The sequence below is a fragment of the Oreochromis aureus genome, linkage group 19, assembly GCF_013358895.1.
Source record: "Oreochromis aureus strain Israel breed Guangdong linkage group 19, ZZ_aureus, whole genome shotgun sequence".
Classification (NCBI taxonomy): domain Eukaryota; kingdom Metazoa; phylum Chordata; class Actinopteri; order Cichliformes; family Cichlidae; genus Oreochromis; species Oreochromis aureus.
This window is the reverse complement of record NC_052960.1, coordinates 22,377,417-22,391,081: the sequence shown is the minus strand read 5'-3', so window position 1 is coordinate 22,391,081 and position 13,665 is coordinate 22,377,417. Positions and strand designations below refer to the sequence as shown.

Here is a 13,665-nt window from a genome sequence, read left to right as displayed (position 1 = left end):
AAACAGGGGTAAATAATTAGACACTGAAAGAGGAGCTTCACAGCCACAAAGACTGCTCAGCTTTTACCATTTTGGAAGAATTCCTAATTTGCATTTCCATCGATGGTAAAGACATTAGTTTAAAAAAAGGCTTGGTAATTGTGGTCAGCAGCTCACGTTTGATGTGCATTAGTGCAATATGTGAGGAGAAACAGAATAATCCTTCCTCTAGATTGTCAGCAAAAACCTTTCAGTGACATTTACATAAAGGGAGATATTGTGTTGCAGTGCACAAACCCTATTACAATGATAAATGCACCTCTGTGGTACAAAAGCCACAGGCACTAGTCTAGAGATGCAGTGGGAAACAATATGAACCGATGAGTCATTCCTCTCCATATTCTCACAACTGGGTGATTCATGTGTGGTGTAGGCAGGACATACCTGCGTCCTAGGTGCACACAGACACCGTGTTATTTTTTTCGGGGAGAGGTGTGTCTACTTGTCTCCTCAGAGCGCATGGTCAAATCGATACAAAGTTCTCCTGATCGCTTAAATCATGCGATTAAACGTTTCTATCCTGATGCCAGTGGTTCCTTCAGAGATCGGCAGTTCCCCCCATCAGGCAGACGAGGTCACTGAGTGGTTTTCATGAGTGTGAAAATGCTCTAATTCTGTGACCTCTATACTCACCAGATCTCAACACAATGAGGTCTCTACAACTATTCATAACTATACAAAAAAAAAAAAAAAAAACACCACCACCACCACCACCCAAAAAAAAGAACAAATTAGGGTGATATATATATCCATACAAGAACAGCGTCCCCTCAATGCAGATCGAGAGACTTAGAGAATCAGTGCGCATGCACGTTAAAACTGGTGGCATGTAACAGCTCAGCAGTGTGCTGAAGATCTTAATGCTGGTTTTCGCTTTACTTTTCTGATTATTATGAAATAATATTAATAGTATTTTTTTCTATATTTAATCATTTTAATATCATCTTTTTCTCTTGTTGCCCACGATTGGTTTATCTGACACATTTTTAGATTTATCTCGTTTATTAATTATTTTTTATGAAACAGCCCTTTTTTATATGAAATTTAAATGAATATGTGCGTTTTGTTTTGTTGTTTTATTGCTGATTTATATTACTGTATTTTATATCTACTAATGTAACTTAAAATCAAACTTAAAAGCTGAGGACCAAATAATTGAATAAAGTGTCGCCCGGCAGTTTACAATGCTGCTTTACACTCACATATTCGGTGCTCTGTCCCTGTTTTGTTTGAAGGGAGAAGGGAGTGGCGGCTCAAGTGGAATTTCACTTCCTGTATCTCAGGTGAGTCACCTGGGTTATGTCGTTGATTGCCTGGTTTTTGCCGACATCAAACAGGTTAATCTCTTCTGAGTTTCAGCCTCGTAAAGCGTCAGATCTGTGTGGTAGCACTCAGATGCGTCTTGAAGAATATCAGGAAGTAGTTAGTTTCTCGAGACTTTAATCAGAGTTGACTGCCGAGGAGGAGACGTGTTGTTTAGCTTCTTTGAGGCCTAAACAGGTTTTTTTGTTTGGCTTGTGTCTGTGTTTTTTTGGGGGTTTTTTTAGTTATAAAGTTTTCGGTTATATTTTTAACCGATTTCACTTTCACTTGTGGATTTTACTTGCGTCAATTTTACATTATGGGACTCTATTTTAAAATAATGTATTCATTAATTAAAGGACGATCGGGTGCGTGTGCGCTGCTGCTCTTGTTACTTGTCGTAACCACCGCTGGTCAGCAGGTTGGTGAGGAATGCTTGGCCCAATTCGAGGAAGGTCGGGAAAACTTTGTGCTCGATGCCGACGGATCAGTGAAAGACGGAGCGACGTTTATTTCGTCGCCGAAACTGTATCGACACAAGGACTGCGTGCAAGCCTGCTGCAAAGAGTCCAGGTGCAATGTCGCCTTCATGGAGGAGGGAGCGGAGGAAGGCACGATCAGCTCCTGCTTTCTCTTTGATTGCCTGTACAAACAGAAATACGTTTGCCGCGTTGTTGGGAAGAAAGGATACAACAGTTATATCCACAAGAACATTTTTAGCAGGTATCATGTTAATTACCCCGACCCAGGTAAGGCCAAAACTCACAACAGAATGTTTGTCAAAGAGATCAACATGTTGTTAGTTATGCCTTTGTGAATATCTGACATGCATATGGACTATAACTGTGGGAACATCCAGTAGTGACATTTCGTTTTTCTAAGGAACCCAACCTCACAACAAACATTATGAGGGTGTGCTGTTTAAATGCTTAAAGGTCATGAATTTGCCAAATTTGTTAGTACACTCCGATAATTAAATCCACCAGTTTTGATTCACGATTTTTGTTTTGTTTTGTTTAATGATAGCAAGCTTATCTTGTTCTTCATATCTATGGCAGTAATCTTCAGTTTTGCGTGTTCCTACATGCCTGGAAGGGTTAGCATGTTCATCTCGTCTTCAGCTTGTTTAGTTGCTTGTACTGTTTTTGTTTTGTTGCTTTTTTTTTTTTTACATTTTCTGTTAAAACTGGTCAAAATGTGATTCCCACTCATCTCATGGTTTCGCTCTAGATACTGATGACCGTCGTCCAGTGGCTGATGGAGGTCCGGGCCAGGTGATCCAGCCTCATGAAAGGCTTGTACTGAATGGTATGAAAAGCAGAGATGACAAAGGGATTGCGTCCTACAAGTGGAAAATGCTCACTGAATATCCATATGCTGTCTATGAGGTGAGGAGAGTGACAAACCTGAATTTACCACCATTATTTTAAGACGATGGCATTTATTTATAGGAATATCTGCTATAACTGTATTGATTCCACCTGCTGTTTCACTAAAAAAACATGAAACCCTGTCTTTATATGCCCTACAGGACAGCCAATATAAAGACCAAATGGTTGTTTCCAACCTGACATCTGGGAAATACATGTTCCAGCTGACTGTTACGGATACTATCGGCCAGTCGGATTCAACCGATGTTAAGGTCCTCGTCCTCACTCCTGAGCAGTCTGAGCGTGAGTATCTAGTCTGAAGAAAGATGCTGTTTGAACCTTCAGCATGATTTGAACATACTGGGTTTTAAATTATGTGGTGGCTGTGGCTCACGAGGTGGAGCAAGGAATCTACTATTTGAAGGATTGGTGGTTCTATCCCTGACTTCTCCAGTCTGTATGCCAAAGTGTCCTCTGGCACGATCACAGTTTGAATGTTAGATAGAAGGCTTAAGTGTAGAACAAATGTGCTTATTTCTGTTATTGAGGCTGCTGTATAAAGCACTTTGAATGCTGAAGCAGAAAAGTGCTATCGTAGAGTCAGTCCATGTATCTGTTTTTAAGTTTTAAATGGAGAGAGAACCTTACTCTGTAGATCAGAGTCTTCATGACATAAATACCACGCTGCCAGTCCGAAGCTGGAAATTACATTTCATATTGGAGCTGGCCAATATGTTTCATTACTTGATAAACTGGCAGGAGCTATGGTTCAGTTTCAGTTGTAATGAGTCATGTTTTCCTCCGTATTGTATTTGTTGACATTTTCTTTAATGGGGTCAAGACTTCCTAATTAAGATATTTACAAAAAAATTATTTTTTTTGTAAATATATGGATAATTTTTTTAATTAATTAATTTTCTGTTGCACCACCCTCACCCTGGAATATTAAACATTTCCAAGCAGCTTGTTTTCAGTTCCTCCTGTTTTCGATTTGTCCCAATCCTTGAAGTCCTTCCATGTTGGCAGACATGTCACAACATGCTAGACTCATTCCTGTGGACAGAGTGACATGACAACATGAACACAGAGGGATAACAGCTCGTGTTTTAAAGAGATTACGCCCAATTCTAAGACTCTGGGGAAGGAGGGCTGGTAGCAGGAAAGTGAACTTTGGAGCACAAGCGACTGGTTTAATATTCTCCTTTTGTATGAGGGGAAGTAATATCCAGGTCGCTTCTATTGTAAAATACCACAGTAAGGCGACATGACGCTCTCTGGAGAAAACGGAAGTGAGCAATCTCAGTCGGTGTGGTTTTTACTGTTCCCCCGATACCATCACTCCTCCCCCAACTCAGCAGAACCTGTCAGTCTGGTTTCTGCTTAGGCGACACAAACAAAAAGTCAATGGAAGTGTCCGTACTAATTAAAAGTCATTTAAAATCTGTTGTTTTTTAAAAATTAAAATTACGTGTGGGCAGTAGGGGGTTGTCTTTTGCTTAGTTCTGCATCTGCTGGTTGATTATACTGTGAAGGACAGGAAAAGATTTCTAACCATCTAGTTGGTTCAGTTACCCATTAACAGGTTTAGTGCTGAATAATGTTCAGGAATGCTTTCTGTGGAATATGTGTGATTGTTGCTGAGACTTGGCTTTGTGTCAGTGCCGCGACTCTTGCATAACAATGCTTGCCATTCATGAATGAAGAAATAATATGAGAACTTACTAATTAAAGTACAGCTTATACTTCCAAATGCTACGTTTCCTTTTCCAGTGTTAAGAGTCTGTATGATCTTTTGTGTCATTAACCACATTCACATGATCTGTAGTTCTTTTGTTCCTCACTTCTTTTTTTCTGCTCCCTCTTTCTGTCTGGAGAGCAGTTTCATAAGTAATTATCTGTCTGCTCTCAAGACAAAAAGGAAATCTCATCAAATCCAGTACCACGTATGCCACAGGACAGCTGTCTCGTACGATTGATCAAATTGGATTATGGACTTAAAGCAAGTGTCATATTGTTAATTTGCTTCAGAAAGTCATCTGATGCATCTGATTAACATTTAAAGCACTGACTAATAATGTATCATTTTAAATTTGTTAATGGGGATCTGTTTCCAATTTCTTTTCCAGCTACTTTTCAAGTAGAAGTGGACTCTTCTAGAGTTGTTTTGATGAATTAAAGTCCCATATTATCCTTATTTATCTTAACACAGGGCCTTGGTGCAGTATCTTGATTCATCCACTGTTTGACCTATCAGCACGAGTGCTTGGTCCTAAAGGGATAGGTGCTAATTGCCCTTTAAGCCAACTTTCTTTAATTGGCTGCCCCTGACACAGATAATATTTGAACAGCAGGTGTGTGAGGTTTCTGTCCTCATACCCAGAGCCGAGTGATAAAACATATATGAGGGGAAAGTGAGCATTTAGAACAACCTGAATCCTTTTGCCTCATGGGGGTTTCTTGTACACACGCTGAGCTCATAGCTTGAAACTCCGGCCGTGTTTAATAGGATCTTAGCAGTATTTATATTACTGAAAATAAGAAAAAGCATAATTTGTTTCCTCTTAAAGTCACAAAGAAATGGCCTTTTGATAAGCTGTTGACAGGTTTCATATTTTCAAGTGAACACATACAGGCTGTGAAGTTACTAGTGAAATTTAATGTGTGGTTGAGTAAGTTAGCTGTGATTCAAAGGTAATCCTTTTTATTTTGTGTCCCATCAGACCACTGTATGGCTCCGAAGAAGGCTGGACCGTGTCGCGGCTCTTTCCCTCGGTGGCATTACAACGGCGCCGAAGAAAAGTGTGAGGAGTTCACATTCGGGGGCTGCAGGGAGAATCTCAACAACTATCTCACCGAGAGCGAGTGCGTTAAGGCCTGCCACGGTTCAGGTACCTGTGATCAATGCTTTTATTCTTCTGTTTGTTGTTTTTCATTTAAATGACTGACAGATCATTAATATGTGTGTGTCAATTCACTGAAGGGGTTTACGTTACAGATTATAAGAGGATACATAGAACAAACTGTAACTACTTGCCCTGGTATACATCTTTTACATTTTCAAGCCCTGTTTTAGAACATTCACTTCAATTTAAAACAAGTGTTTTTGCCACTAAGTGTCAGGTCTAAGCTTTCGTTTGAGTAGTTACATCAGCACAGACAGAACTGTGTCAGAGATTCAGCCCTTTGAGCACACAGAGCCCAGAGCTGTGTGCGACTTTGGCTTTGTTTCATTCTCCAAATAGCTCCTGCTGTGAGAAGTAATGACGTGAGCCTGCAAGTGAAGATGAATTATTATTATTATTTTTTAAATAAAGGAAAAATCAAGTAGAGACTTCAAAGCCAATATCAAGGCTTGTTCCAAAAATGCCGGTGAGCACGATTCTAATGGATAAGTGCAAAGTCTTTTGTATGGTAAAGAAAATGTACACTTTTCTCTGCATAACAAGTCAAGACTGCTCTCTAGAGAGTAGGTGAAAATGTCTCCTCAGGTGCAGTTGACAGAAAACATAAAGTAGTAGTAATACAATACAAAATATATTAATTGATTATTTAAAAACATTTGAAAAATTGAAAACATCCCCCCCAGGTGTTATACTGTCTGATCGCCCAAGGGACAAAATACCTCCTCAGCCTCTCTGTTGAGTGATTCTGAGATAGCAGACTATTGCTGAAAGTTGTCATCCTTTCTGCCTGAAGAGGTGAAATGTCACCATCAGGACACGTCAGTGACCTGATCTAAAAGCTCAGTGTAATTTTCCAAGATTCTCAGATACAGTTGTTTCAGTCTGGATATAAATCTACTCAAATTTAAGATGGGAATTTATTAATGGTAGTTTTGTTTCAAATCCACTGTAATAAAAATTTTTAAGATTTTACTTTTACTTCTTTTTTATGGCTTCACTGATAGTTTGTAATTAAAAGAAATGAACATTTCTTCTCCTTAATATTATCAAACCCCTTTTTATTTGAGGAAAATCTCAATACTAATGTCTTTCTGTAGCTTACTCCCTGGTAAATCTGTTTTTAACAAATCATTTTCATTTAATCATAATCTCCTTTTGTTTTATTTCTTTCAGTAAAAGGATCTGGTAGAGGTTTACCTATTCATGAAAATCAAGGTAGGTAAATGATGGTCACGGAACAAAAGAGTAGAAGCCGCATGTGCACTGGAAATGAATGTCTACTTTTTCTACTCTGTATGTTTTTCTTGGTCACCTCAGTCTTGCTCTCCTCGTCTCTGATGCCACACTGAATGGTTCCTAATGAAGGACTGGCTAACATGTAAAAGTAATTTATTTACTTTTACAAATGTATTTGTACTGACAAATAGTTTCATATTTACACAATTATGAAACTCCATCAGAATTCCCTTGAATCTGTGTTTCTGGCCATTTGACAAACACCTGTTCTCACAACCAAAACCATGTAAATTTATGGCCTGACTGCTAAGTTCACCACAACTCTAGGTGATAGTTGTCTGATGGGTCATTAACTGTTGGATATAATTAGTTATCTCGGGCAAATATCTATCTAGGCCATAGAACAGTACAAATGACACTTTCCCTTATGTTTGTGTGTCACAGTAGAAAAATGCGGTGCTCCGTGTAATGTGACACAATTCAGCTGTGCTAATGGTTGCTGTTTGGATCCTGCACTTGAGTGTGACTCAACACCACAGTGTAGCGACGGCTCTGATGAGCAGAACTGCGACGACTGTGAGTAATAACTAACGGGCTTGTGGGATCACAAATGGGGCTTTGATAGCACTCTGGTGAAATGTTTCTTGAAAGTCATGCTAACTGGTGTTGTCTCCTGTGTGGTCGTCAGTGAAAGTCAACTTTGAGATTCTGCGTCAGATTCCAGTCAATGAAAAAAAAGGTGATTGGAGCTTCTAAGCCATTCTCTAGAGTTTATTTATTTATTTGTTATATAATTAGCTATTTCTAAATGTAGCACAGGCTGTTATTATCTATGTAACCATTTATTTAACCTTAGTGGTGGTTTATTGAAATTCACAGCACACTGCACAGAAACTCCCAACCGAGGAACCTGCAGGGACAGTATGACTAAGTGGTACTACGAACCCATCGAAGAGAAGTGTATGCGCTTCCACTACAGTGGCTGCGGGGGAAATGATAACAAGTTTGAGAATGAGGCGGCCTGTCAAGAGTATTGCCGTGGTGTCACAGGTAGGGTTTAATTTTTATATATTTATAGTACACATAATCCCAGACTTCATTCACAAAAAACATACCAGAGACCTACAGGTCATATATGATAGTACCATTTCCTATTCATTCCATTTTTATGCTACAGGAGTTTAAATGGTTCTTTGTTTTCTCCGGGTTTAGTTTGGGCGCCTTTGTTAGAGGTACCCACGTGACATTTCACACCTGTTCTGATGGAGCAGTTCACAGCTCTCACAATGAACTGTAAAGAAGGTGAACTGTAAATGAATTATTTTGCAGTAGGTTTAGCTTCTTTATCAAATTAATTCTACCACGAACCCACAAAAGATAGAAGCCAGCTCCACAGTGGACCTCGCGTTATCCTTTATCTCACCGTTGAGTCATTTGTGGACCATAAAAAGCCCTGATAAACTTCCTGTATGTTATTGCCCAGCTGGTGCAAACAACTACCTAGTGATCATTTGGTGATGAAAAAGGCCAACTAAATATTGTTTCAGGTGAAAACGACTAAATGCCAACTCTGCTACATGATTGTTGGGTCTGTAAATATGGAACTGTTTGTATAATGACAAACTGGCGCTACCATATGGTCCAGAAAATGTATATGGAGATGATGATAACCAATACTGAAACCTTGGGCCATACATTATTGCACATAATTTGAACATGGCTGAATGAGACTCATGAACTGTATGAATAATAGCCGAGTCGCACGGTGACACACAAATATTAGCTAGTTGTCGGATTAGTAAAAAGATGCTAACATACAGAGAAGCAGTAAAATGTAATTCATTCTGTCTATACTGTCGAAGTGTTTGGCCAAAGGAAATCTGCAAGTTAATATTAAGTTATTTCCATCATTGTTTCATGCTAAAGAGTAACAGGATGCTTGGTTTTACTGTTTAGATCAGTGGTGTCAAGCATGTGGCCCAGGGGCCAAAATTAGCCCTGTAACGACACCCCGTTGTTGTTGTTTTGTTTGTTTGTTTTTTATTTTACAGTGATTTCACAGTAAAATAAAAATGACATTTTATGTGAATTACAGAAAACTTTATATTTTTTTTAATTACAAGACAATCAGGGCAATAAAATACCAGAACTTTACCTGTAATTTTACCCTTTTATCACATAGTTTCGCTGGTCAGGTCTAGCCCACTGAGATCAAAGTGGGCTGTATGTGGCCTACCATTGAAAATGACTGACATCCCTGGTTTAAATGAATGAATTCTTGATTGACATTGATAGCTATTTGTTAGTGTTTATGTGGCATTTGGAGTATTATAAATAGGTTTGGAACTATATGCTTCACACTTCAGAACTCCTTTACTAACTTGTGTTACAAGTTCAAGAGTTTACCAACAATTTCCAACTTCAGCAGTGGCTTTACACCTGCTCTTTCCTCCAAAAGATTGTTTTTAATATTAAAGGAACTCTTTTTTTTTTTCTTCTTTTTTTTTTTTAATGACATACCACTTTTTGTTTTTCAGAAAATGATGTATATTTAAGAGAAAGACAAGAGAGCGAAGCCAGTGAGAGTGGCAGCGAAACAGGTATATTACCCTTTATTTTTATTTATGCCTGTACCAAAGGAAAATAATTTCTTGCCAGTGGAGGTTTAAATATCCATCCTACCACTTTTAAATCAAGAGCATTACTCTTCACCCTCTTTTCAAGCTCAAATCTTATATGACCAAAAATGTAATGCTGTAATTGTAATGCTTATTTTAATTCATTTTAACAGCCATTTTAGCGTTAGCTATCGTGTTGGCTGTGGCTATTGTCATCGTTCTAGCCATCCTGGCGTACCACTTCCTAAAGAGAAGGAAGTCCCAGCACCATCGTCTGCCTGCCAGTAATGCAACGTACACCACGATCGAGCACAACAGAGATGCTCTGGTCTACAATAGCACCACCAAGCCCATCTGATCGATGAGAAAAGGAAAGGCTGGTGTTTGGTTAAGATTGAGAGTTGGAGATGTATGTTTTTAAAGGTAATGTACAGCCAAGGATGTCTTGGACGTCATCAGTGATGAAATGTGAGGTTTCATTTGATTTTTTTGATTATTTTTTTTGAGTTGTTGGATAGCACTTTGTGCAGGCTGATAGGAAAGTATTTTTAATTCTTTGAAAGTAGATCCCCCCCCCCCAATGTTCATCATTGCATTAAATTATCTTATAGCTGTGTGTGGACAGCTACTTTTTTTTTTTTTTTTTTTTTTTTTTTTTTTTTCTTTAAATAAAGCTAGTTTAAGTACAAAAGTCTACATTCTTATCAGGCCCAAACTGGCCTCTTTCTACAAAGTAATATTCTTGATTTTTATTTTTTATTTTTTTTACAACTGAAATCTGGGAAATTTTGCGGTTATGTAATGTCAGTGATGTTTTAACCCACTGACATTACATAACTGCAACTGCAGTTGCTTTAATGCTGGCTTCTTTACTCTGTCCAATTTTCTTTGTATTGTGTTTTCCAAACTATTGTTACATACTCCCATGGATTTCATATGAATAGTTAATGCTGTAAATATTCTTAGAATTTCAGAAGGCAATGCTTTACCCTAAAGTTTCTTGGTTGATCATTTTTCAAGATTTGTTTTTAGAACAAGCAACATATATTATCAATTCCTTATTCACACTTTAAAAAATACACTTGCAGTTAAATATTCAGCATAAAATGTACATATTTGCTGGATCGTGATGTTCTTCCTTAATAAAAATATTAACTCACTTTTATTTGAGAAATCTTTGTCTTGCAAAACACATCGACTGTCTCGTTTGAACACGTTTTCATTTAGTCAGCTCTTGCAACACTGTCTTGTGTAATGTGTCCCACGCTTTGATTTGGTTTTTTTGTTAGTGAAATTGGTATTTCAGACTTCTGACGCTGCTTGCCTGTCTGTGCATGTGTAGCTGGGGTGATAAATAAATTAGATTTTTGATTACTTTATGATTAGATCTTTTATTGGTTTTTATACAATTACCATGTTGCTTATCTGGGCTGCGTGTGTATCTTCAGGTATGTGTTTATGGTAATACACACTAGCTTTCTAAGACACCCTTGGAGGGCATGACACACTTCCTGGTGACTGTGTGTGGTGTTATTTGTTAAATAAATTTTTTTTTCTCATGTTGCCTTCAGGTGGTTAAAAGTCACAGGTAATACAGTTTATAAGCCTTATAAAAGTACCTGAGTTGTTTAAATCTGTGCAGTAATATCACAATGTAGCCCAGACTGTAGACATTTTGAAGAGCATTAAATATGCTTTTGCTGTTTGGGGTTTTTCGTCTTTGCATTCTCTGGCTTGCAGAAGGTGCAAATGTATTTCTGTTGTTGTTTGGTTACTTGTCTGGCCTATACTTTGCTAATGTGAACCAAGTCACGCAATGATTGAGGCTGAAATGAGTCAAACCACTTCGGCTGGCGTCTGTTTAAGCAGTTTCAGAAAATAGAACCACATCCTGTCAAATGCCATTCAGTGGCATGATGCAACACTTCCACTTTCTCCACACTTTAACAACATAAAAAGTAATATAATAGTACATCAGGAAACTAATGACATGGGTTCACTTCAACATTTTACCAACCTCATTACAAAATGGATTCTATTCATTTTTGACCTCTTCAATGCACAACACAAAAACAGAAAGAAGAAATTGCTAGAAAATCTTGCTAATTTATTAAAAATAAAAAACAAAAATAAAACATGTAAATGAGTATTCACAGCCTTTGCCGTGGCACTGAAAGCTCAGTGGAAGCATCCTGCTTCCACTGACCATCTGTCAGGTGTGTCTACAAGTTGATTAGAAACCACATGTGGTAAATTTAGTTTATTTGACATGGTTTGAAAAGGCACACCTCTCCATATAAGGTCCCATAGTTGACAGTGCATGTCAGAGCACAAACCAAACCATAAGGTGCAGGAATTGTCTGTGGACCACTGAGACAGGATTGTATCAATGAACAGATCTGGGGAAGCGCACAGACACACTTGTAAGGTTTTGGATAGGAAGTCATATTAATATGATTATTGTCATTTACTTACAAGATATAAAATGTTAAGTCCTGATAACCAAATTTTGTGTTCAGATATACGGTTAGCACATGAGATTATACAAAGTGCAGATGGTTTATCTTTCTGCTGACCTCTGCTGGCTTCTAGGTGATCTGCTTGTTGAAAGAAGAAGTGCTGAAACCTGTCAGAGCAACAGAATCTAAGTGATCATGTCGGTTTATTTCAAATAAAATGTTAAAATCTCTTACACCGGCAAATTTGCATTATATGGTTTTAAACAACACATCATACACAATTTACATACTGACTAGGGTGACCAGTTGTCTGTCTTTATGAAGGACTGCAGAGCAGTTTTTTAAAAATAAGGCTTTTATTGCCCAACAGGGAAACTTGTAACTCCCCATAAAGTCACAGGCTCTGCTGATTTCTCTGAATAGGATCAAAACTATCACAAAGCAAATTAAGTGAGAATATTAATTTCAGTTTTGCACAGTACGGTACGTTGCTGTGCAAAAGTTTTGAACCACCTCTCATTTCGTGATATTTCCCCAGGGAAATGGGAAATAGATGCAGCAATTTATTGAAATGTGCAGAGTTTGTACAATTCTAACATGTTTGAAAGTCAATATTTGTTATGCCCAACTTTATTCTTCAACACAGCGTGAACTGCAACACCACTGGCTGAAATGGAGACTGGGTCAACTGAAGTGCTGGATGCGTCTCTCAGGCACCATCAGTAGCACAGGAACAGAGCAGGAGGGAGAGAGAAAGAGAGCCAGGGGCAACAACAAGAGACAACATTGTCACATTAGAAAGGTATAGCAAAGAAAATGAGTGACACCAAGAAAAGAAGCAAAATCTGGAACCATTTCCATGTTATTGACAATACAAAGGCAGACTGTAGAGTCTGCAAGAAAAGAATATCATATAGAGCCGGCTCCACAAACAACCTGCACAGCCACCTGAGAACTGTCCACCCATCAGTGCAATGGGAAGATAAAACACAGTCAGTTGAGTGTGATATTAATGATGGTGCCAGTGTGTCTACTGCAACTGTTGCTGCTGCTGCATCTACAGCATCATACAGTACACCACCACAACCACCTAAACCAACCCAGAGCTCTATTAGACAGTTTTTGCAGAAGTCTGTGACCCCAGCAAGACAGAACTCAGTTTATAAAGACCAGGCAAAAATGATTGCGCTTGATTTCCAACTATTTTCAGTTGTGAATGATAAAGGGTTCAGAAAGTTTATTTATGCACTGAATCCTCTGTATGCAATTCCAAGCAAAAAACAACCTGAAGAGCTGGTTGGGAGCCGAAAGAGCGGCTCTTTTTAGTGAGCTGAGCCAAAAGAGCCGGTTTTCTAGAAAGAGCCAGAATTCCCATCACTAGTACCGTGTACGTTGCTGGATGCATCCAAAGAAAAACTTTAAAAGGCCATCAGAAAGCTTGGAGAACTATTGTTCAAAACCACTTTAAAAAATAAGTGAAATTCTGACTTCTTGAAACTAAATATAAAGAAGGGACTAATTTATGTGCCTCTCATTTGGCTAAAAATGTTTAAAATTCTGCCATCTTTGGATGCATCCTTAATGAAACATGCTGTAATTACAAATAGCAATAACCACCAGCTGATCACTTATTTGCAAGACTATTAACAATAAGGTCAGAAATAAGGTCAGAAAAGTTCAATTATATATGTATATGTATAGATATGTGTGTGTCTGTGTGAATGGTAAATGACAAATG

The 13,665-nt window shown here is 38.2% G+C and overlaps 1 protein-coding gene across 2 annotated transcripts; it reads left to right on the top strand.

The window, feature by feature from the left end:
- Window positions 1–1,313: 1,313 nt before the first annotated feature.
- spint1a (serine peptidase inhibitor, Kunitz type 1 a) lies at window positions 1,314–10,847 on the top strand. 2 transcript variants are annotated; one of them, XM_031742369.2, is made up of 10 exons: window positions 1,314–2,090; window positions 2,572–2,729; window positions 2,873–3,014; window positions 5,432–5,599; window positions 6,788–6,829; window positions 7,298–7,426; window positions 7,539–7,589; window positions 7,730–7,900; window positions 9,388–9,450; window positions 9,642–10,847. In XM_031742369.2, exons 1-10 carry the CDS (start codon window positions 1,661–1,663, stop codon window positions 9,824–9,826), a joined length of 1,539 nt encoding a protein of 512 aa, XP_031598229.2. In that variant the 5' UTR covers window positions 1,314–1,660; the 3' UTR covers window positions 9,827–10,847. The 2 variants fall into 2 exon arrangements, with proteins under 2 accessions (XP_031598229.2, XP_031598228.2); XM_031742368.2 differs by having other exon boundaries at window positions 1,315–2,090; window positions 7,295–7,426.
- Window positions 10,848–13,665: the final 2,818 nt, after the last annotated feature.